At 34.3% G+C, this 23,070-nt stretch overlaps 5 protein-coding genes across 7 annotated transcripts; 2 read left to right on the top strand and 3 right to left on the bottom strand.

Moving 5' to 3' along the window:
- The first annotated feature begins 32 nt into the window (after window positions 1-32).
- Window positions 33-2,366, top strand: LOC111278195 (putative polyol transporter 4). Its single transcript, XM_022864759.2, has 2 exons — window positions 33-391; window positions 769-2,366. Exons 1-2 carry the CDS (start codon window positions 184-186, stop codon window positions 2,133-2,135), a joined length of 1,575 nt encoding a protein of 524 aa, XP_022720494.2. The 5' UTR covers window positions 33-183; the 3' UTR covers window positions 2,136-2,366.
- A 2,731-nt stretch (window positions 2,367-5,097) lies between these two features.
- Window positions 5,098-6,681, bottom strand: LOC111278196 (uncharacterized protein At4g19900-like). Its single transcript, XM_022864760.2, has one exon. The coding sequence runs from the start codon at window positions 6,560-6,562 to the stop codon at window positions 5,246-5,248; it is 1,317 nt and encodes a 438-aa protein (XP_022720495.1). The 5' UTR covers window positions 6,563-6,681; the 3' UTR covers window positions 5,098-5,245.
- Window positions 6,682-8,477: 1,796 nt separating this feature from the next.
- Window positions 8,478-11,331, bottom strand: LOC111278194 (protein RTF1 homolog). Of its 2 annotated transcripts, none has more exons than XM_022864757.2 (2): window positions 11,193-11,331; window positions 8,478-10,672 (listed from the first exon to the last, which is right to left on the bottom strand). In XM_022864757.2, exon 2 carries the CDS (start codon window positions 10,645-10,647, stop codon window positions 8,674-8,676), a length of 1,974 nt encoding a protein of 657 aa, XP_022720492.2. In that variant the 5' UTR covers window positions 10,648-10,672; window positions 11,193-11,331; the 3' UTR covers window positions 8,478-8,673. The 2 variants fall into 2 exon arrangements, with proteins under 2 accessions (XP_022720492.2, XP_022720493.2); XM_022864758.2 differs by having other exon boundaries at window positions 11,117-11,317.
- Window positions 11,332-11,498: 167 nt separating this feature from the next.
- LOC111278198 (epoxide hydrolase 2-like) lies at window positions 11,499-13,472 on the top strand. The gene is made up of 5 exons (XM_022864761.2): window positions 11,499-11,656; window positions 11,773-11,987; window positions 12,178-12,345; window positions 12,442-12,677; window positions 12,992-13,472. Exons 1-5 carry the CDS (start codon window positions 11,587-11,589, stop codon window positions 13,236-13,238), a joined length of 936 nt encoding a protein of 311 aa, XP_022720496.2. The 5' UTR covers window positions 11,499-11,586; the 3' UTR covers window positions 13,239-13,472.
- A 456-nt stretch (window positions 13,473-13,928) lies between these two features.
- LOC111278193 (wings apart-like protein 2) lies at window positions 13,929-20,451 on the bottom strand. Of its 2 annotated transcripts, XM_022864755.2 has the most exons (13): window positions 19,904-20,451; window positions 18,646-18,745; window positions 17,688-18,027; window positions 17,368-17,480; window positions 17,037-17,162; window positions 16,877-16,970; window positions 16,656-16,763; window positions 15,952-16,574; window positions 15,402-15,667; window positions 15,143-15,287; window positions 14,860-14,957; window positions 14,696-14,777; window positions 13,929-14,372 (listed from the first exon to the last, which is right to left on the bottom strand). In XM_022864755.2, exons 1-13 carry the CDS (start codon window positions 20,425-20,427, stop codon window positions 14,289-14,291), a joined length of 2,703 nt encoding a protein of 900 aa, XP_022720490.2. In that variant the 5' UTR covers window positions 20,428-20,451; the 3' UTR covers window positions 13,929-14,288. The 2 variants fall into 2 exon arrangements, with proteins under 2 accessions (XP_022720490.2, XP_089621066.1); XM_089764940.1 differs by lacking the exons at window positions 13,929-14,372; window positions 14,696-14,777 and having other exon boundaries at window positions 14,882-15,019.
- Window positions 20,452-23,070: the final 2,619 nt, after the last annotated feature.

Raw genomic sequence — 23,070 nt, 5'->3', positions numbered from 1 at the left:
TTTTTCTTCTAAATAAAAAAACATTACAGTTACGGAGAAGAGAGGAGGGAGAATAATTAATAAAAAAAATGCAGACAAAATATTTGTTGTAATTAATTTCTTTTTTAGATTATAATAAAATCCAGAGATAAAACTATATTTTTTATATACATAATTATAAATTGTTGCCAAAAGTTTTATTCAATGGGAGTGCAGGAAAATGGGAACAAGAAGAAGTACGAGAGAATGGGATCAGATGCAGCAGAGGAGGAAATAGTGCTGACAAATAATCTGCAACACAAAAAGGCAAAAGAAGAGGGTGTTATTGTTGATAATATTAGTGATAATACGAGGAAATATGTTTTTGCTTGTGCCATTTTTGCCTCTCTCAATTCCGTGCTCCTTGGCTATGGTTTGTCTTTGCCATTCTCTCTCTCTCTCTCTCTTTTGCAAGATCTCTCTATTTTTAATCTGACATGTTTGTTCTTTTGGTCTGATCTGCTTAATTCGTGAAATTCCAATTTGATATTTTTGTTGGGTTTTGAGGTCGATGCAATCTATGGGAATGTGCTCTATTGTTGAATGCAGAATTTGGAGATTTGTTCATAAAATGCTTAATGGTTTTACTTTAAACGCATGCTTAATGAGATACTGGGGAAGAGTTACTGATTTTTGTAAAAATTAGTGCTAAACAAGAATGGGAAATGATGATTATTTGTTCATCTGTCATCTGAATATTATTTACTTTTTTGTGATTTGCATTCATTTGGAATTCTGATATGTTTTCAGATGTGGGTGTTATGAGTGGAGCAATCATATTCATTCAGCAGGATTTGAAGATATCAGAGATACAAGAGGAAGTTCTTGTGGGAATTTTAAGCATAGTTTCGCTTTTGGGTAGTTTGGCTGGAGGAAAAACATCAGATGCCATTGGTAGAAAATGGACAATGGCCCTCGCGGCTATTGTTTTTCAATCAGGTGCGGCTATAATGTCTCTGGCACCTTCTTTTCAAATATTAATGATAGGGAGACTCTTGTCTGGGATTGGGATAGGTTTTGGAGTCATGATTGCACCTGTATACATTGCTGAGATATCACCCTCCATTGCCAGAGGATCTCTTACTTCCTTTCCTGAGATCTTCGTGAACCTAGGAATTCTCCTTGGATACATCTCAAACTATGCGTTTTCGGGGTTGCCAGTACATATAAACTGGAGAATCATGCTTGGTGTGGGAATCTTTCCATCTGTCTTCATCGGATTTGCCTTGTTTGTAATTCCTGAATCCCCAAGGTGGCTGGTAATGCAAAACAGAATTGAAGAAGCAAGATCAGTGCTTTCAAAGACAAATGATAACGAAAAGGAAGTGGATGACAGATTAGCAGAAATACAACTAGCTGCAGGGATTGCTAATGCAGAGAAGTACAAAGCAAAAGCTGTATGGCAAGAGATATTAAATCCTACTCCCGCAGTTAGGCGGATGCTGATTACCGGTTGTGGAATTCAATGTTTCCAACAGATCACAGGTATTGATGCAACTGTGTATTACAGTCCAACAATTTTTAAAGATGCTGGGATAAAGGGAAACACTGAACTTCTTGCTGCAACAGTTGCTGTTGGGTTCACCAAAACCATGTTCATCTTGATTGCAATATTTCTTATTGACAAATTAGGTAGAAAGCCTTTGCTTTATGTGAGCACAATAGGGATGACATTCAGCTTATTCTGTTTGAGCTTCACTCTAACGTTTTTCGGGGATGGACAATTCGGGATTGGATTGGCAATTCTATTTGTTTGTGCAAATGTAGCTTTCTTCTCAGTTGGAATTGGCCCGATATGTTGGGTCTTATCATCCGAAATATTCCCTCTAAGGCTCCGAGCTCAAGCCTCTGGTCTTGGAGCAGTAGGTAGTAGGGTGAGTAGCGGACTTATTTGTATGTCCTTCCTCTCTATGTCTCGTGCAATTACAGTCGGAGGAACCTTCTTTGTATTTTTCATGATTTCAGCTTTATCTGTTGCTTTCGTCCACACATGTGTCCCGGAAACAAAAGGGAAATCTTTGGAGCAAATTGAAATGCTTTTTCAGAACGAAGGAGAATGGCAAGAAGGTGAGGTTGAAATGGCAGATGCAGAGCGGCTGGTGCAGCAGAAACTATAAGTTGGAGGCATTACGTCATGCTACTTAAGCCACAATTTCGCTTGCTCGTAAATTTAAAACGAGTCCGTGCACATTACAACAAAATTCTTTTAAATGGTTTTGCTGCTGTTGATAATAGTTATACAGCAAAAACCAAGTCATGAATGTTTTACCCTATAGAGTTAGCTTTGAGGTTTTCGACATATAAACTCGAATTTATATGAAGATGTTTACAGTGGGACTTTGTTCCTGTATGATCATTTTGCCTCTGTGATGGAGATAGTTAAAGATTATATCCATTTCTCTCAGATTGGCAGTTTTATTTGTTTGTGCCAATGTTTCAAGGCCATGTTTGGCACTCATACAAAACAATCCCCCCTGTAGAGTCAATTTACTATGTAAATGGTTAATTTCACCTCATTTTTCTACGCAAATGGTAGAGGTTAAAGAGATATTAGGCATGATTCTGCATACCTTCAATCCTTCATCGGAACTAAAGGAGGATGGAACGCGCGTGAAAGCGAAAGCAAAAAGAGCCCACGTGCTTTGGAGGCAGTGACCTGACCATGAAGGCAATGGCAAACGGGAAGGAGTTTCATTTTTTTTAATGCAATTGTCAGTTTCCAATATTGTGGTCCACAAGGATTAGAACTTGAAAGCCAATCCCTATTTATCAAAATTATTCAAAAAAAAAAACTCATTTTAGGAATTGTCAAAATCATTAAAAAGAAAAAGACAAAAAACAATGCGGTCATAGAATTGAAAATTATGTTTTTTTATGTTTCCCTTCGATGACATGTTCCATCATTAACAGCTGACAGTAACCTTTTTTTTTTTTTTGCAAAAAAAAAATTATGTGTTAAATTTTAAATATATTAAATATTTTTAAAAAAATAATTATATAAATTAATTAAATTAAATCTTAAATTCAATTAAGATTCATTCGGCAAAATACATGCGATAAATGAAAACATACTAATTTTGATGTGCTAAATAAATGAAAAGGATAGGTAAAGGGGGACTTTCCGGAATAAATGCTCAAAATAATTAGATTCTTTTGGCTCTTTTCTCATGCATAGGTTGCCATTTGCAATCAAAGCATCCTTTATTTTGATTATGGTATTATGTTTAAGAGATTTTATTTACACCTCATTTAACGTTATATACACTTTATTTTTATACACACTCCTAAATTTAAAATTCATTCTTTTAATTCTATTAAATACACCAAATTTTTCATTTTTTTATTTTTTATTCCCACCCTTTGTTTTTTTTATCTTTTTTTATTTTTTTGAAATCAAAATTTTCAAAAATAAAAATCTAAGAAATTTTGAAATTTCTTGAAAATAAATATCTAATAAACTTTAAGGATTTTTGAATATTAATTTTTGAAAAACCTTAAAATCTTTCAAATATTTATTTTTGATAAGAGTAAAAAATTTTCGAATATCTTTTTTTGAGAAAATTTGAGGCTTCTTGAATTTTTATATCTAAGAAGTTTGATTTTATTTTTAATTAAAAACTTAATTATGCGTTTATGAACCCATTTTCTTTGATTATTTGTGCAAATAGAACTAAAATCAATATTTATAAATTTTTTTATTGAATTTTCAAAAAATCAAGAACATCATTTTTATACCGTGCATGTTTGTGAACTTGGCCTTTTCCATTTACATTGACCAAGTAAAAATGACCATATTGATGACTCGTGCATAATAATCCAAGTTTGAACATCTTATACAATATTATAGCTAACAATGTCATCAGCAAATTGATAAATTCAATAATATCGAATCTTTAGGCCACCAATCTTTATTGTCAAATTTTATTAATTTGTTAATGATATTTTTCAATAGCTCAAAGATCAAATATCTCGATTTTCTTATTATTAAGTGTTTATAATTAAATATATATTTTTAAAAAAATTATGTATTCTCGAAAACAAATTTTCGAGAGTACATGATGACTCTTGAAAATCTATTTTTGAGAATTATATTGCTTTATCAAAAAATAAAATTTTAAAAACACAATATAATTTTTGAAAATCTATTTTTGAGAAATACAATATAAATTTTGGATGTATAAACTATTAAGGATATTTTTATCATTTATTAAAGGTTAAAATTGATATTCGGTACGTGAATATTTTTGAAAGAAAATTTGGGGATGCATAAAGAAAATTTCGTAATGTAGTTAGAACACCCCATTATAATTAACATTAATATCATTACCATAAAATTAGTTAATGATAATAACTATACGGTGATATTATTAAAAATGATGTAGAAGAATGGAAGCCTGTTTTGTGAGGGAAAGAAGCTGAGAATTCAGGCAACGAAGAAATAAACAAAGAAAGGAGAACGTGAAGAAGCCATTGATTGAGGTGAAGGGTTCTATTTTCTATAGAATACATGTGCCATTAATTCCTTCACATTCAAACAAAGATACAATCCAATATTAAATGGGGTGAGATCTGCCGCAACCGTTGACTTCAACCAATGCTATCATTTATATATGGTTTCTGGATATTATATGTTTTCAGTTCTATCAAGCCGAGAAGTGATGAAAAAAAAAAAAAAAATCAACTAAGGGGTAGAATCTTTCACAGGAAGGAAAGAGCAAGAGCATTGACAATTTTTAGTAGGAAATTGTGAAATCTGAAGATAATTATTTTGAGGACATAAGAAAATGAATCTCTACCGGCTGGGACCATTGGATGGCTTGTTTAAAGGTCAAAAAATAGATAAAGATGAAGGTTGCAATTGACAGATTCCAGGGAATATGGTGACGACAAGAGATAAATTATAAAAAAAAAAACATATATTATCTTGATGTAAGCCAGGCCAGAAATCACTTTCATGGCTAAGAAATCTCAATTGTTGCTTGTTTTCTGGTACCAAGCATGAAAGAAAATACATTGAAACAGAATGATCTAACAGCATATTCTTTTCTTTGAATTTTCAGAGATTGAAATAATTGGCAGAAACAAAGTTAACCAAAGGATTATGAAAAATGCACAATGAAAGAGTCTCCTTTTCTTTCAATTTTCTTCAACAATATAATGGTGGAATGAACAAGAGTTAGCCTATATACATATAACTGCATATAGGCATTTGATCCTTATTCTATAGTTACAAACTTGATCGCGAAGAATTGCAGAAGATGCAGATATCTGACATGATATGATGAATAATGCTCCCTTCTTGAACTCTATGTTTCCCACTCTGTCTGTTCCACAGGTGAACTGCATAGCTTTGCCTGCGGATCTGATGGTGCTTATTATGCAACCATTTTGAATGAATCTCATTTCTAGGCCCTCGAAATAGGCTTCGGATTCGGCTCCAATCAACAGGATAAAATGCCGATGGAGGCAACACAGTGAAGTTAAATCCAGGCCTACCGGTAACTCTTGCAACAACTCTTGAAACCAAGTAAGGACCATTGTGACCCCATTTATTTCCATCAAAAGTGAGAGAAAATTCTTGAATGAACTTGTATAGCAATGGATGTTGCTTATCAAAAATCAGCACAGCATTATTCAATCTGCTCCAATTCTTGGTTTCAAGATTGATGGATTGAGCACCAATTACATTTCTTAAATTATTGAAGCTCTTTAAAACTATAATATCTGTATCTATATAAATACCACCATACTTGTATAACAAAGCAAGTCTAAGCAAATTTGAAAGATTTTGACCCAAAGAAACCTCACCAGGATCAACATTTCCTTTCTTTAACCGATTAAACCACAATTCTGCATGAGTATTCTTGAATATATAATCAAAATCAGGATCAACAGCAATCAACTGAAACCCCTTATCCAAAAATGGCTTTAAAACAACACTTCCCATTTTAGAATCTAGGGAATTTGACACTATAACTAGACATGCTTTTGAGTGTGACTTGAACACACTCTCAATTGCAAGCAATTCTCTATCACCTAATGACTCTGCTGAAGAGATCCAAGTCATGAAAAACCGAGACTTACACTTGGAATTCTGAAAAAAATCCGTAACTTTGGAGGAGAACCACTTTGCTTTTGTCCCTGAACGCAGAGTCCTCAAAATGTTACGTTTTAAACGAGCCTGTTTTGGCCTAAGAGCCAAAGGCTTGTCAACAGGAACCATTGACAAGTTTGGTTTTTGCACAAGAGGCAAATGGGTCTTTAAAATAACGGGTGGATTCTCTTCTTTCACTGCATACATCACCGAGGATGCCAACTTTGCCACCGTTTTGTCCCCGGGCAGATTATCAGGCAACAAATTGGCGGGCTCCGGTGAAGCCTTGGCGGGAACAGGGAGGCTAATATAGAAGATAGAGAAGCCATTGCAAGCTAAAAGAACAAGAAGAGAAAGAGCAACAAGTGAAGTGGGTAATAAAACCACATAGCCAAAGACTAAACTTTTGATGTGTCGGAAACGGTGCCGAAGTTTGTTCATCTGAAACATTCTGTTTTGCACTTTTGGTCTTATAAGAAACTAAAGTGAATTGCTTGCAGATATTGGTAGTAGTAAAAGTACTTTCATTTGTACATAAAAAAGTTCAAGAAGAACAAATTAAGGGGAGTTGCCAAAGACAAAAAAGAATAGAAGAAGAAGGGACTTCAATGGAGGAGGCGGCAAAAGAAAGATGGCATCCAGAAAGAACAAATTTATTTTAGAGATGAGGTTTGGACATCGGGAACAAAAATATAAGCAAAAAAGGTGGGTCCCCAAGGCTGCATTTATTGTGGCAAAAGAAGGAAAACCAAGTACGATGCTTTAATATCCTCAAAAGCAAGAATTATGAGGGTGAGAAAAAAAAAATGATTCCAATTTGATTTAAATTGATTTTTTAGATTTTGTTAGGATCAAATTTAAATATTAAATATATAATAAATTTAAATTAAATTTTGAATTGAAATGTATAAAATTAAAAAAATTAAATTAAATCGAATCATAAATTTTTATTAATTTTTATATTTTTTTTAAATTGTATAAAATAAAAATAATTATTTTATATGTAAATTTATTTAAATATATAAAAATTTTAAAAAATGATAAATAAAAATTTAAAAATTAATAAATCAAACTTAAAAAATCAAATTTAATTTAAATCAAATTAATTTTTTAAAAAAATTTAATTTATATTTAAATTAAATTTTAAAATTTTATAACATTATTTATTGTTTTAAAATATTAAATCAAATTTAATACGATTCAAAACCTCACCATAACAAATCATCCAATTTTTTTTCTTTATTTTATTTTTCAATTTAAAAGTCACGTTGACTTAAGACAAAAATGATAATTAATGTCAATTTTTTTACTTTTGGCAAAACTGTCTGTCACGAATAATGTAAAAATCAAGTAAGAAAATAAAGAAAATCATATTATAATTACTCAACTAGTGGACAGTTTTTATTGCATTTAGCCAAGGAACAAAATATAAACAATAAAAAGATTCCAATTTCAACCACCATCCACAAACAACCTGCCTCTGAAAAAATAAATAAATAAAAAGATGCATAACTCGTCTATAATTATAAATAAAGAAATTATTTAATCATGTTCGAAGTTAATTGTATATTAGAAAAATATTCCAGTTCCGTTGACCAAAGGGGTTTAATAATCTGAATGTAAAAACGAATTCTTTTCGTAATATTTTTTTTCTTGTAATCTCTTCGTTTTCACAAAATATAAAAAAGTTAAGATCTTTAAAGATTTCAGTCAAATTCCAAAGATTCACTTAAATATGTCAAAATTTTCATTTTCAAGACAATATCTAAGTTACCATGTCAAGAAAAAATTGTGAAAGGGAAGATCAATGGTATTAATATTTCAGTTGCTTCTCAAACATTTGACAAGGCAAGATTTCAAAGACTGAAATGTTTCACCGTGGAGAGGTTGGCTCAGTTGGTAAGATCTTTCTCCTTGATGTGAGTGATCTTTAGTTTGAATCCAAGCAGTAAATATTGGCTCAATTGGTAACATCTTTTTCCTTGATGTAAGTAATTTTTAGTTCGAATCCAGCCGCTGGTCTATTGTTGAATATGACACCTCTTTCCTGACAAAGGGATTAAACAACCTATCCATCTCAAATTTTTCTCTGACGAAAAACAATGTTTCTAATTTTCTCCAAGCCTAAACCAACAGCCAGCTTAGCTGAGTCCATTGACAAGGCTGGGTTAGGCCATGCCTTTTTTCTGCAATGGGGCTATAACAGAAAAGGAATGTTGGTTTTGATTATTGAAGGATAATGCTGTAATAGGCTTACTTCTCAATCATTTAGCAAGGTGTTTCTGCACTTTTGCCAATATCCAGTATTTTTCATAAATAATATTAGTAGTTTCACCAAAAAAAAAAAAAAAACAAAGGTAAATGGAGCACTAAATTTTGCCATAGGCTAGCAGTAAAACCATAAATCTAAACAACTGCATGTACCCACACCAAAAAAAATGCTCAACATGAAGCGATAGGGCAGTTTGATCAAATGACAGGATACAAACTTTCCTTTAAAGAACAGCTGAAATAAAATTATCATTACCTATACAGACATTGCTTAGGTGCAATATATTATCTCAAAGAAGCCCTCTTCTTCTCTTGTAGTCACTAACTGTCAAGGTAAGAGCATGTCTCCTCCCATCATTCTCAGGAACTCGGCATCCAACAGTTGCTTCTATCCTCTGTTTCCTAGCCATGAATCCTGCCACAGCTCCATGTGGACCACCAAACTTCTGAAGCGTATTCAATGAGATTGGAATCTCAAAGTCATGCAGCATGTTAGATTCTGTCCCTTCATCAACAGGTGCACTTGTGTCAACCAACTTCCCCGCACCAGCAGCCTCTTGCAAGGCTGCCGCTGTAGCTGCCCTGCCAGCCTCTGCAGCAGCCCTTGCATCATTGTCATTTCTTGCACCATTTGTATCACCATTAGCCACTGCTACTGCATCTCCTCCAGGAGGCTTCGCAACATAGTAATTCCTTGATCTAGTCCACCTCCTTGAAAATGGATCATACCCAGCCTCCCCTGCTTTTAAAGCAGTATTTACGGGTTTCAATTCTGACGCATTTTTAAAATTCTCAACTCTGTTCTTTCTGTTCATCTCAGCCAACCTAACAGCCTTGACATCTTTCTCCTGTGCCTGCCGGGAAGCCTCCAGTTGCTGCAGTCTCTTCTTAATCCTCTCCACCTCTGCCTCATCATGCTTACTTTGTGCAATATCCAGGTCCCTTCTCAGTCTATCCTTCTCGGCTGCAATGTTTAATGGTCTAGATGAAGTAGATTTTTTCTCCTGCAGCATCTGCTTTACAGTAGCTGCTGAGTAGACAAATGTTTTGGCCTTTTGTAATGCTTCCTCCTTTTCAAGCACATCTTGTTTGTTTGGCATCCGGCCCCCACTTCGCTCCACCTCCCTGATCAATTGTCTAAACTCTTCCTCTTGCGGTGGAGAGTCTGAAATCATAGCCATCTGCCACCTGGCAGCAGAGCTTTCATTGCCCCAAACAACATTCAAATACTTATATGTTGTCTTGCTCTCTAGTTTGTATGTCCGCTCAGAATCTGCGGCATCAACATTTTTTACCATGCAGAGCCTGTAGATAGGGCCACTCTTCGACCTTCCAATTCCAACTCTTACAAAACAACCCACAATCAACTCTTCAAAAAATGGTTCCATAAACCATTTAGCAAGTTTTGACCTTCTTATAGTAATTTCCTTAATATCATCAAATGTTGGCCCATCTGGCCCCCGTGTGTACCTCTCATCATCACTATCAACCATTCCACCATCCCCTGTTGACCCTTCATCTTCACTGTTAGACCTACTTTCACTCTCACTCTGACTAGAGCTACTTAGACTTGATGCAGTAAAGGGTTTCCGCTTGACTGGTGATAACCCCCGACTGCCTGAACTCCCTCTAGATGCATCTCTCAACTTCCTATGTGCCTCTGGATCTTGCTGCTTTAGTCGTTTTGCTCTCAACTCATTCAGGGCATCATCCTTAGCAGCTGCCCTATCTGCAGATCTAGCTGATGACCGCACTCCACGAGAAGAGGGAAGAGGTGGAGTCTCTTTCCGTGACCGGCTAGGCCTATCATTATCCCGCTTTGATCTAATCTTTTCAGTAAATTTCTTATCACCTCTCTTATCTGCACGTTCTGAGAGAATCAATTCTCTTTCAAGTTCAGTCAACTGCGCAAGCTGTCGCCTGTCATCTTCGTTCTTGTAAAGATCATCACCAACATCAGATTCATCACTGCTGTCATGCTCACGGTCGGAACCACCATCATCGTAATCCCCTTCTTCCTGACTACCCTGGTCATCATCTCTTTCGGCAGGGTCCAGCCTCTTCTTCAATGGAACATGTGATCCAGATGGTTTTCTGCTTGCATAGCCATGATCATCATCCGAATCATCATCTCTAGAGTCACTTCCACCATCAGAATATGAACCCTCACGTCGCCTTCTAGACGGTGGTAGCGAGTGTCGGTTTCTCCCTCCTGTACCCGTTCTTCCTGCTGCCTCCAGAAGCAAATTTTCTAAGTCTGCCATGATCACCCGTGAAACAGTTTTTCTCCTGAAACCATTTAAAAACCATAGTCAACCAGTTTGAACATTCATCACCACAAAAAACACACACAAACACACACACACACACACACACAGGGAATACTATAATGCATCCACAAGGAAATTATGAAGGGATGCTCATTAAAACAATGATGTGAATCTATAGCTTACTATGGGATAATAAACGGTTACTATTTTTATAGTAAAACAATACAAAAACTAAAGGGGTCTACTTTTGTAACCTTAACTTGCTCATCTACCTTCCCTCTTCAGCTTTTCTTTTACCGTTACCAATGGTGAATCTCAGAATCAATTAACAAACATTATAGTACTACAACAATAAAGCAATGACCTCCTAAAAACACTTATCATGATCAAGAAGCAGATCTAAGCCAGAAAAATTGAAAAAAAAAATCAAAATTTCAAAACAAACAAAAAAAGGGGATGATACCGGCGCCGACGAAGCGACAGAAACGGCACCGCCTTGGCCTTAGAGATATCAAAAAACCCAAAGAGGTAAGGCTAACCTGGTTGCCGCGGAAAGTGTCGGTTCTCGTCGCGGATTTTTCTTTTTCTTTTATCGGAGCCTGGAATCAGAGGGTGTTTGAAAGAGAAACCGAGGGTAAGGAGGGCAAGCAAATGCACTGGGTTCGTGGGGCAAATTACTTGGGTTTGATTTTTCATTTTACCGGCCCACATTATACCAGTCCTTTAAATAGTCAATGGCATTAGCCCATTTGTTGATCTATGGGCCCCAATTGTAGTGTCATTGCCTGGACCGCGTTTGGATCTGTTCCATTGTCCTTTTTTTTTTTTATAATTTGAAACACAACAAGATAAAACGAACTCAGCTTGCAGGGATCCCCCACCGCTGTAAAACCGAAACTCAGTAAAACCCTAAAAAAAAAAAAAAACGAAACAATGGAGCAAATCCAGCATAACTTCATCACTGTAAGAGGTCTAAAATTTCATGTTGCTGAACTGGGGACAGGTAAGAAACGGGTTCGGGGTTCCACTTCTTTGTGCTCTTCTCCATTCTTTACCGTAGACCTTCACTGATTTCTAATCTCTTTTTTTTAATCAAATCATGTTGGGTTCCATCTTCAGGTTCTACCGTGGTGCTGTTCTTACACGGATTCCCGGAGATATGGTACTCATGGCGACACCAGATGGTAGCTATGGCCAGTGCTGGGTTCCGTGCCATTGCACCCGATTACAGAGGCTACGGACTATCCGACATACCACCCGAACCCGAAAAGACCACCTTTGCTGACATCGATGCCGACCTCGTTGCTATCTTAGATCACCTTGGAGTTGATAAGGTCAATTTTTCTGACTTCTGTTTGGTTTCCATTAATCAGATTTATATTCACCAATTATTTGTTTTCCAAAATATACAGGCCTTTAATGTTGGTGGGATTGTTTGCAATTGAAATTTATTTCTAAGTGTTGAGTGTGGGTTGTGGTATTGATTCTTTACCATTGTTGCTTTCTCCATCTCTATGAGCTTAGGTTTTTCTTGTTGCGAAGGATTTTGGAGCCAGGCCTGCTTACCTGTTTGCTCTTTTCCATCCTCATAGAGTCTCTGGTGTTATAACAATGGGAGTCCCACATGTTCTCCCGGCACCTCCTAAGTACGAACAGCCCCTCCCAGAAGGCTTCTACATGTCAAGATGGAAGGTATATTTTGGATATTTTGTTGAAGCGTTTGAAGTGATTGATAAAGTGAAAATGGTCTTACTTGATCGAGTTTTATATCATCGGGATTTACTGTAGGAACCTGGTCGGGCGGAGGCTGACTTTGGACGATTTGATGCTAAAACAGTTGTGAGGAACATCTACATACTCTTCTCCAGAAGTGAAATACCAATAGCAGCAGAAAACCAGGAGGTCATGGATTTGGTGGATGCTTCTACTCCTCTTCCACCTTGGTTCACGGAGGAAGATCTTGCAACATATGGAGCTTTATACGAGAAATCTGGATTTAAGACTGCATTGAAAGTTCCATATAGGTATGGCGTTGGTTCTAACAAAATCCAGTGATATATGGAACCTCCGTTTATATGTTCTGAGGACTCCATGGTCCTTTCCTTAGTCAATTGATTTCCACAGTTGTCATTATGGATATGCCACTGTAATCTCCTCCAACATATGACATAGTAGCAGGCTGACCATACCATCAGCTTAGAGTTATGTAGACTGCTATGCTTTTAAGTTTTAGCTAGGCTATGATTGCAAGTACATCAAAGGATTTCCTCTGCTTGCTAATTATTTGAGTTTTAGTTCAATTTATGCTCATATTTGGGGTTGATCTGTGCTTTTGTAGGTCATTTGATGAAGAATTTGGCATAACAGATCCAATAGTTAAAGTTCCAGCATTACTGATTATGGGTTGCAAGGATTATGTCTTCAAGTTTCCAGGCATGGAGGAATACATAAAGCTTGGAAAGGCAAAAGAACTTGTACCTGATTTGGATATAATATATTTGCCTGAAGGAACCCACTTTGTTCAGGAGCAGTCACCTGAGCTTGTGAATGAGTTAATCCTTGACTTCCTCAAGAGCCATATTTGACAGTGTCCTTCTGTGAACTGTCTCTAATACTTGGCTGGTGTTTGTATGAGTCTTTAAATACCGTATGAATAAGAAACACAGTTGTTGTAATGTAATTCAGTGACATCCTCTTTAAGTCGAATGTATGGTTTCGAATACTGGAATTAGGGATGATAACGGTTCGATTTGAAGCGGATTTAATTTGATTTTTTTGGATATTATATAATATTATGAAATTTTAAAATTCGATCTAAATTCAAATCTAAATCTTTATTCGATCAAAATTGGTATTGTTTGGTTTATTGATTTCTAACTTTTAATTCTTAATTTTTATAATTTTTATTTATTATTTAAATACAAAATTTTAATATATTTAAATAAATTTTGATATAAGATTTATATTTTTATTTTATAAAAATTTAAAATATATATAATTTGATTCAATTTAAATTTTTGAATATGAAATTCGATTTAAATTTAATATATACATTTAATATGTAAATTTGATTCGAATCGAATAAAAAAAATTAATTCGAAACAAATTGAATATTACGATTTTAAATCGATTTTTACATTTCTCTTTTTTTTTCACCCCTAACCGAAATAAATCACAGCCGCACTGGCTCCGGTTACACATAGGATTTCTCTTACAGCATTCCAGGACAAAATTTGGAAGCAGGCGTTGAGGAAGGGCTGTTACCCACATTCATATAAAGCGAAACATCCCTACTTATATTTGAATGATAAAATGTAAAATACACATTTATGAAACTGAATATTAATACACAAGTTAATGGAAAACTTGTTGATTATATTTTGACTTCTATATACACGAGTCTTGGCCTGCATCAAGACAATGGAATAGTGCTACAAAGAATAATATGGTCAAAAAGGAAAAGGGAAAATTGTGGGGGTAACAACAAATAGGTCAATGGAGACTATAAAAGAGGTCTGTGGTCAGTTTGATACAGTGTGCTGCCCACTTCCATCCTCGTTGGCACAGGCATTGTGTGATAACAAATAGCTAATATAAAATGGAAGATAAGGCTGCACAAAAAATTTCATTACTTCTCATGGCATCCTACATGATTCAATCACTTCACTCACAGCTTTATGAGTCTCTGGAGAAATCATGTTTAATGTAAAATGAAATGCCTGCACAAGGAGAAAAGAAGTGTGTTACAGATTATCAAATTACATAAATATGTTCCCAAGTTATCCACTAATTTCGTAATTCCAAGGCCTAAATGCAGTAAATTAATTTCTAGTCAATGGAAGGGAACATCAAACCATGAAGCTGCGATGACCATGACCAACTAATAAACCCTATAGTCAAGATCCCAGGCCTAAACTTTTGGCCAAAGTCTAATTTATTTTGCTCATGATGAATGAGTTACAATCACCTCTTAAAAAAAGTCAACCTACTGCTATATTGCTGCTAATTTCATTATTTGATGGTACTTGGATTAAAGACATACCACAAATCTCTCCAACACAGGTACCAGGATTGTCAGGCTGTGATTTGGGAGACAATCAGCTATTGCATTTCGTGTGTTCTTACTGTCAATGACAAAGTGGAAAAAACAATTTAGTAAGAAAACATGGAAAACTGAGCACTGGGAAAGATACAAAAACTACCAACCTTTCAGTAGAAAGAAATGCAAGTAGTAGAGCTGCATAGGCTTCTAAAATCATCTTCTCTGCTTCTTTCTCTTCTTGTAGCATAGCAGCTTCATCATTCTGTACAATCCAATACAATGAAGATTTAAGGCATGACAATCGTGATAAATTCTTCAACCCCACTAGCATAAAAAACATAATGCTCTGAGCCATGATAAATGAGAGGAAAGGAGGGGAAGGGGGAGGGGGAAGGAAGCAGAGGAATGAAGGGCAGATTTTGTATCATATAGAGAAGAAGTCCTCACCCAAGGCTGAACTTCTCCGGTAGAGTCGTCTTCTCCATGGTTCGCAAGAAAGATGGCACATAGCAGTGGAATTACAGCCATGCGACTCTCCTCTCTTAACCCTTTTGAATTTGGTAAAGAAACAGAAGCTGCTGCAAGCCGTGATCTGCATAGAAGCATGGCACTTAATTGCTGTGTACCTCTTTTTTTGACTATATAAGGCATAAAATGACCTCTATCCTTCTTTGTAAGCCACTGCACTGAATACAAAGAAACCAACCTGTTGTGTTCATCCTTCTCTACTAGGTTCACAAGCAGACCCAGTATTGCTACAAGGAAATCCAACTCTGGATCAGTAAGAGGTCTGTCATTCCTGTCATCGAGTTCTAAACTAAGAGAATTCTCTTCCATTTCACTAGCTCTAGGCAAATAACAGCAGAATGAAGGGAAGTGGCTGGCAATCAATGTAGACAAGGTTTCTAGTGCCCCAGAGGCAGCAATTTGTTGACAGCCGAGAGGGTTGTCATTTGTTAAATTCATCAAAACCTGCCAAGACAACACCCCATTATTGACCAAAAAATGAAACAACCACTAGTGTAAGAGAGAAAACATAAAGGATATCAAGATGTTTATACACACCAAAGCCAGTTTTATACTGTCTCAGACCCCATTCAATCCAATCAATACCATTGAAGGATTCAAGAATCAGAACAAGGAGAGCAGGTAACTTTCTCTAACCTCATTGTAATCATGCATATGATTTGGGCATCAAAGCTAAAAACAAGCACTGCAAAGGTTGGATGAAATGTAAACTACAAATGCAAGAATACCTTGACAGCAGCAAGAAGACAGTCTGAAAGGCTGGAATACTCTTCTTCAGCACTTTGAGAACCAGAAGTAGCATTCGAATGATGGTATTCTTCATTGATAAATTCTGTCTGGAAAATTTCCCCATTCCTTGATTCTTGTTGGCTCATTGAAGTTTGGTATTGATGCTCATCTCGGATTTCTCTGTTTCTTAGCCCATGTTTTTTAGTTTGGGATATCTTTTTTTTCCCAGATAGTAAATCCCACTTTGAAGGAACAAAATCATCTTCATCAAATGCATAAGGATCCTGACTTTCCTCTAAGAGTTGCCATTTGTCATCCTTCATTCCATCAGGTCTCTCACACAGAGTCCCTGACCCATTGCTTGTTACAGGATTTCCATCATATGAACTTCCTAATTTCCCACTACATGAGCTGGACAAGGAAGAATGGATTCTCATGTTTAGTAAACAACTATCATTCGTGGATGTAGTTGCAGTTTGAAAACTGGCTACAGAATGACTCAACCACTGAGTGGAGGGCCCAGGATCATTCTGAGATATATTGAAGCTCTTTTCGGAGAAGGACCAGTCCGTGCTAGATGATTTTTCATATGAACTGACGGAGATAACATCATGTCTATCCACTGCACAATCAAAGAGAATCTATCAAGTCTGACAGAAGCTGCTAGAAAGATACATTTAAGGGATATCAGACTTCCCAATACCTTTACAATCTGCAGCTAGGGCAAATTCATTAGCATCGCCTATTGCTTTAGAATTACCACAAGATCTTTCAGTACTGAATGATGCAGAAGAGCTCTTAAGATAAAGCCCTGGATACAATGACATTGGTAAATCACAATGCAATAAATCTCTCAACAGATAAAAAGAGGATGAAAAAAGAAAAGACAAGATGTTTGAAAGTAGTAATTAAAGCACCAGTAACCTGACAGAATCTTGATTACACTTATAACAAGCTTTGTAAAAGATAGTCGAGATCCATGAGAGTTCAAGTGCCCTATCATTTCTAGGAGATGACTCTACAGTAAAAGAAAAAAAATATAAGAAAATAAAAACAGAATAACTCAAAATCACAACATAAGTACCTGATTGTCACTACTGAGGAATGCAGCATTTTCCATGATTTTCAAACATTTTGAAAGCAACACCAGGCACTGCACATCCTTTTTATCCCCTGTAAAAGGAGAAGATAAACTCTGCTCCACCAATCCCTGCAGAGAAGTTAATGCATTATATGTCACCAATGAATAATTTATAACATAAATATGCATAAAAAATTGCTAATTCCCAGTTTATGGCTTCATGTAATGTAAGGGATGGAACCAGAAGACTCTCAAAATTTAAAGCAGAACTTCTTAATCTCCTTCGGTTGAAACGCAACGGAACAGAAATGAGCTATAACATAAAAGCTCACACCTCCATAACAGAATGGCTCTCAATGGCCACTTCAAAGACAGCATCAATTCCTCCAAGCTCTCTTAGTTTCTCCTTGAAATTGCCCCCAGTTTTCCTTACCGTACCATTGGTATCTGAATGAAAGAAATGAATGCAAAAAAAAAAATGACAGCAATCAGCAAGGAGCAAAAAAAGTACCCAACAGTATGAGTAAGCATTTATACGTACATATGTGGTTGAGTTCACTGTTTTAAGTCTATATTGAGCTAACATTACAGCTCCAATAAGACAATCGATCTATAAAATAAACACTTAAAATCTTAGATATTTCCCTAAGATACCTTCAAGAGAAATTTTAGACAAACAAGCTTTCTCCAAAGTCAACAAAGCTATCCATTTTGGGCTTAACTCTGGCCTTCTTAAACCCCCATCATCCCCACATCTTGGCTTAATTTCCTTGCAACTAACAAGAATTTCCTCAACTTTGGAAATAATGGCAGCAGAGCTTGAATCCAAAACTTTAGTTGGATCCCGTGAGATGTCAGCATCCTTGCATAATGCCAGAAGCGTAGAGCCCACTTTCCCAGTTTTGTTTTCTTTAGCAGTGATGATGACTGGCTTCAACACTTTAATTAGGAATTGAATGCAATTAGGCGATTCAAGGAGATGCTCATCTTGACCCTGCATAATAAATTCATACAAACCTTGATGAATACTATAATTGACATGTTCAAAACATTTGATTCAACTATATGCAAATAGTGGTCTAAAAAGAATTGATGCAAACAGATCAGAAAGTATATAACCTACAACTCTTAAATTGTGATGCATGAATGATATCTGATATTCTTGGAATACCTAAAAATAATGCATTTACCTTAAATAAATATTGCTCTTCGGGCATCCAAGCATGGATTTCTTGATATCTGAATTTTAAAATTATTTTAAAATAAATAAACATGTTGACATTTTTCTCTCCCTCATAACTGAAGATAAAAGTAAGGTGATAATCAAATGCGTGGCAGGACTGATTAACATCACCTTTAATTATAACCAGTTATAGTATGGCACTAAGTGTAAGACTGCAGTAGATGACCCACATATACAAAGTCTTTGGGTGCAGAAATAATAGTGCTAATAACAATGTGATTCTTCACTTTTAACTTTCAATTTAATTCCGGATCCACATATTCTCACAAGAATCCTAATTGTGCATAAAATCCTCTACTATTAAGCAGAAATTACATATAGGTCCATAAATAGTTACTGAAGTGAAACTTCAAGTGCTGAAAAACTTACATCACAGGTCAAGACATATAAAAGGGCCACAGCAGCCAGATTGCTTGGGATATCATCAAAGTTGAGGCCCAAAATAGCATCAATTATTGTCTTTGCCATCCTGAAATGAAAAATATTTGCAAAGCCGGTGTAAGGACAACAAAGTGCATCACTGTAATTCGGCCTTCCAGAAGACATGAGGAATCATCATGCATATGCCTGGTCTAAAGAGAGAAAATAATACTCAACAGAAACCACTCAATCTTTTATCTATATCATTCTTTTGGATAGAAAGTGAAACACATATTCAACCAGTAAAAATTTTAATGCATAAATTCAGAAAATCAAATAAGCTAAAAGGTTCGATTAAAAAATATCTTCAAAAAGATTTTTTTTTTAATAAAAATAGAAAAGACAATATACAATTAACAAATTACAAGGATAGCTGATCCTATCATGGATAACTTCATATGCTAAAGTACCTTATGCTACTTTCTTAGAAAGATTTAGAAAACTAAAACACAAACCCAGATGCTTCGAAAGAAGTTATAGAGTGTACAGACAAGATGATGGGTATGCTGAATCTCAAAGAGATGAGAAGAGGATTAAAGGTTTCCATGGATCTTTACATGTAAGTATATAAACAAGCATATACTAAATGAACCAATAGCACAATCTAAACTTACTGAATTCGAACTCAGTTATATAGGTTTATGTAATAAATAACAAATTTAAGAAAGCTCGAAAATATTACCGAAATTGGACGATAGTCAAAGAAGGCATTTAAAAAAAATCAATTACATTGCTTCCTCAAAAGATTAAGTAAACTGTCTTATATATTTTCTCCCCCATCACTTTTCATCCCCTTAAGATGTTATTAGAAAAAGGCTATGCCATGTTTTATGGCCATCAGATGTATTATACTACTTAGAATTGTACAAGTTTTCAGGTGCTGTCAATAACATAGAAAAAACTATATATTTAAAATTCTGACAGATTCACAGAAGGGAATTCAAATTTTCAAATATATTTAACAGTCTAGAAATCATGGGAGGGAATCTAAGTTTTCAAATTCTTTCTAAAAATTTTAATCCATTTATCCCTAAAAGCCTAAAACCACAGGTCAAAACACCCGTTTGAATCAATAAAGTAATTTCATGAACGAATCTACATTCAAATTTCAAAAATCCACGCAAAATTAACACTACCCAGATGCCCAAAACAATAGATTTCAACAAACAAGCCTCAAAACCAAAAACCCAAAAAGAAGTCAACATACCCATGAGTTCTCAAAAGTCTCCTCTGCTGGGCCGTGACGCTGATTGAAAGCAAAGACAAGAGACTCGCTCTTCTGATCCTCACTGGCTGGCCTTTCTTTAACCCATCAAGCGCGAAATTTACCTCATCAACGTGCTCCATCATTTCCCCGAATTCTTGAGCCTCCATCAGAGTCGAAGTCGGCGAAATCCAGGGCATAGAAGAATATCGTACCTCTTTCTCGCTCTGGCTTTGCTTCTGTTTCTTGGATCTCCGCATTTCGCCGTTTCTTGAATCGTCAAAATCGAAATTAATTTGGGTTGTTTTAACGGTTGTTACTTGGTTCTTGTAATCTTCGTCGTCGAATTCTTGAGAGGATGGCCAGAAGCAAGAGGATTCTTGAGTGGTAAAAGGGAAACTGTAGGTGTCCTGAGACAGCACCGTTTCTTGAGAGAGGGGAGGGGAGTCGGATACGTCGTCGTTTAGGGAGTCGGAGAATGTCCTGGTCAAACCACGACTGCGGCAACCGTAACTCCGAACGATCATGGCTCGGTGATTGGATTCCTTTCTGGTGCCGTTCTCTCGGATTTGGCATTTAAAAGAAAGAGAAGGGTATTTTGGGTCTCATACATTTTAAATTAAATTAAGAATAAAATTTAAAATATCATTTTTTTAATAAATTTTTTTATAATAATCCTGAATTTTTTTAACGAAAGCTCTCTCTTTACTTATATAATTTATTGAATATTTATTTTTGAAAAAATTATATAATCTTTTGGACATAGAGATTTAAAATTTTGTGACAAGAAAAAATAAATAATTTTATTTTAAAAATTTTTGAAAAATATAACGAATTGCGAAAGCAAAAACGAGATGTCTTTAGAACCTCTTCGAAGAAATCAAGATTTTGAAATGAAATGAAAAACTGCCTTCCTCTATCTCTCTCTTTTTGGACAGTGAGCTGAGAGAAAATAACGTTCTAGGACAAAGCGGAGAGAGAGACTTCGGGTGCTTGGGGGCTTTCGGGTTGGGATTTTGATTTGATTTGGGTCCGGTTTAATTTTACAAGTTTCAGTGCAATTTTTTACATTTTTTTATTTTTTCTGGTCGACCATCACAACTAGGGATGGTATCGGGTCGGATTCGATACGGATTTTACTCGCCTCAAACCCAACCCGATTTATGTTATCCTAAATCTGAATTCGACCCGATCCAATATTATATAAATCGTACCCGATTCGATTCAAACCGAAATTAATAAAATATTATTTTTTAAAATATAAAATATTATTTTTAAATATAAATATTTAAAAAAATTATTATATAAATATATATATAAATAATTAATTAATTAATTAAAAAAATAATTTTTTAATAATATCGGGTCGGGTAGAGTCGAGTTTTAGGCATACCCAAACTCGACCTGACCCCGACTGTACCTAATTTTACCCGACCCGACTCCGATCCGAAATCCGAAATTCAAAAAAAAAACTCGATCCTATAGGGTCGGATCGGACTGAAACCCGTCGGGGACGGGCTTGATTGCCGTCCCTAACCACAACAACTATAACTCAAATGTGTGAATAGAGATGATAACGAATTTGGATGAATTTTTATTTGTTTTGAATTTAATCTGATTTTATGTTTATAATATTTAAATTTAATTTAATTTGATAAATTTTTTTATTTAAATTTGATTTAATTTAATATTATATAAAATTACATATAATTTAATTAAAATTTAATAAAATATTATTTTAATATAAATATTAAATTAAATAAATATAAATATATATAATTTTAAATAAATAATTTTATATATAATTTTATATATATATATCAAATCAGATCAATGAATTTATTTAAAATTTGATTTTAATTTTTCTTGACTATTTTCTAATTCGATCCTATCTAAAATTTATTTTTAAATAAAAGAAATCGATCGTATAACATACAGTCGAATCAAAATCCGCTAAAACGGATTGAACTACCATCTTTAAGTGCGAGGAAATGACCCCAAATAGCCAAAAAAAGTGAGGGTAGTTTGGTCATGTACCGCGACAGTTGGGATAGGGTCAGTTACTTGGACTTGGAATCTTCAATCTTGGATTGGGTTGCCGGGGATATTAATATCGGCTTTTAAAATTTAGTAACTTTTTTAAGAGATAAGGGTATTAAAATTTGAATTTTAAATATATGTAAATTATTTTTTAAATTTAATTATAAAAATTAATTGACATATATCATTAATTCAATCTATTAGTATTTTAATTACTAATGATTATTATTGGTAGTATACTATTTTTGTTTAAAAACTCAACTTTATAATTTTTTTAATAATTTAATACTTCCGTATATATTTTTCTTTTGAAATTTACACTAAATCATGATTTTTCTTAAAAAAAAAATGATGATTTTCATTTTTATTAAATTTAATATTTTTATCATTATAACATATAGTAATATTATTGTTTTACTCAATCAAAAATATAATATCCTAAAAAGATAGCACAATGTATGCTTAAGCAAAAACATACATATAAAGATGACAACAATTGCATCTATATAAATTTTCACTCAACTTGATTTTTTAATATTTATATCAAATCCGATTTAATATTAAAACATTATTTTTCATACTTAATCTATATAGTCATAAATTAAAATTGATCTTACCAAAAATTAATTTAATATCATATTTATAAAATATTATTTAATATAAATTATATTTAAATTATACATAAATATAATATTTTTATTTTATTAAATTTAAAATTAAAGTGTTAAATATTAATTTTATTAATATAATACTTATAACTAATTAAATAAATAATAAAAATTATTATATATATTCGGGTGAGGTATCAACTCGACCCTCACCTGACCTAAAAAAAAAAAGGTCAACTCAATTTGATTTTATAAAAAAATCCAATCCTATCGAATCAAAATAAATTAAAATTAATTGAATATAAATTATTTTATCATCCATATATACACGTGTTGGCATTTTCTCAATCTCAGAGGTAATAGGCCATGGCCGCCTCTGAGGTTGTTTCGTTGTTGGAAAAAATCTTTTTTTCAACAATTTGTATTTTGGTAACATTATGTTCAAATATGAAATATATTATATATATATATATTTAAATCAAATTTCGAATCGATAAATAAAAATTTTTAAAAAATCAAATT

Source organism: Durio zibethinus, chromosome 8 (genome assembly GCF_047325235.1).
Source record: "Durio zibethinus cultivar Kanyao isolate XHJ-2024 chromosome 8, ASM4732523v1, whole genome shotgun sequence".
NCBI lineage: Eukaryota > Viridiplantae > Streptophyta > Magnoliopsida > Malvales > Malvaceae > Durio > Durio zibethinus.
Note: the sequence above shows the minus strand (reverse complement) of the source record. Positions and strands in the feature narration are given on the sequence as shown.

Excerpts from the sequence above, each read along its gene's own strand:
- LOC111278198 (XM_022864761.2), top strand. The coding sequence starts at position 11,587 with ATGGAGCAAATCCAGCATAACTTCATCACTGTAAGAGGTCTAAAATTT. Across the intron at positions 11,988-12,177 it reads ATCACCTTGGAGTTGATAAG|GTTTTTCTTGTTGCGAAGGA; the intron begins GTCAATTTTTCT and ends CTATGAGCTTAG. Across the intron at positions 12,678-12,991 it reads GCATTGAAAGTTCCATATAG|GTCATTTGATGAAGAATTTG; the intron begins GTATGGCGTTGG and ends GTGCTTTTGTAG.
- LOC111278195 (XM_022864759.2), top strand. The coding sequence starts at position 184 with ATGGGAGTGCAGGAAAATGGGAACAAGAAGAAGTACGAGAGAATGGGA. Across the intron at positions 392-768 it reads TTCCGTGCTCCTTGGCTATG|ATGTGGGTGTTATGAGTGGA; the intron begins GTTTGTCTTTGC and ends ATATGTTTTCAG.
- LOC111278193 (XM_022864755.2), bottom strand. The coding sequence starts at position 20,427 with ATGATCGTTCGGAGTTACGGTTGCCGCAGTCGTGGTTTGACCAGGACA. Across the intron at positions 17,481-17,687 it reads GTCTAAAATTTCTCTTGAAG|ATACCAATGGTACGGTAAGG; the intron begins GTATCTTAGGGA and ends TCTTTCATTCAG. Across the intron at positions 14,958-15,142 it reads CCGGAGAAGTTCAGCCTTGG|AATGATGAAGCTGCTATGCT; the intron begins GTGAGGACTTCT and ends TGGATTGTACAG.
- LOC111278194 (XM_022864757.2), bottom strand. The coding sequence starts at position 10,647 with ATGGCAGACTTAGAAAATTTGCTTCTGGAGGCAGCAGGAAGAACGGGT.
- LOC111278196 (XM_022864760.2), bottom strand. The coding sequence starts at position 6,562 with ATGTTTCAGATGAACAAACTTCGGCACCGTTTCCGACACATCAAAAGT.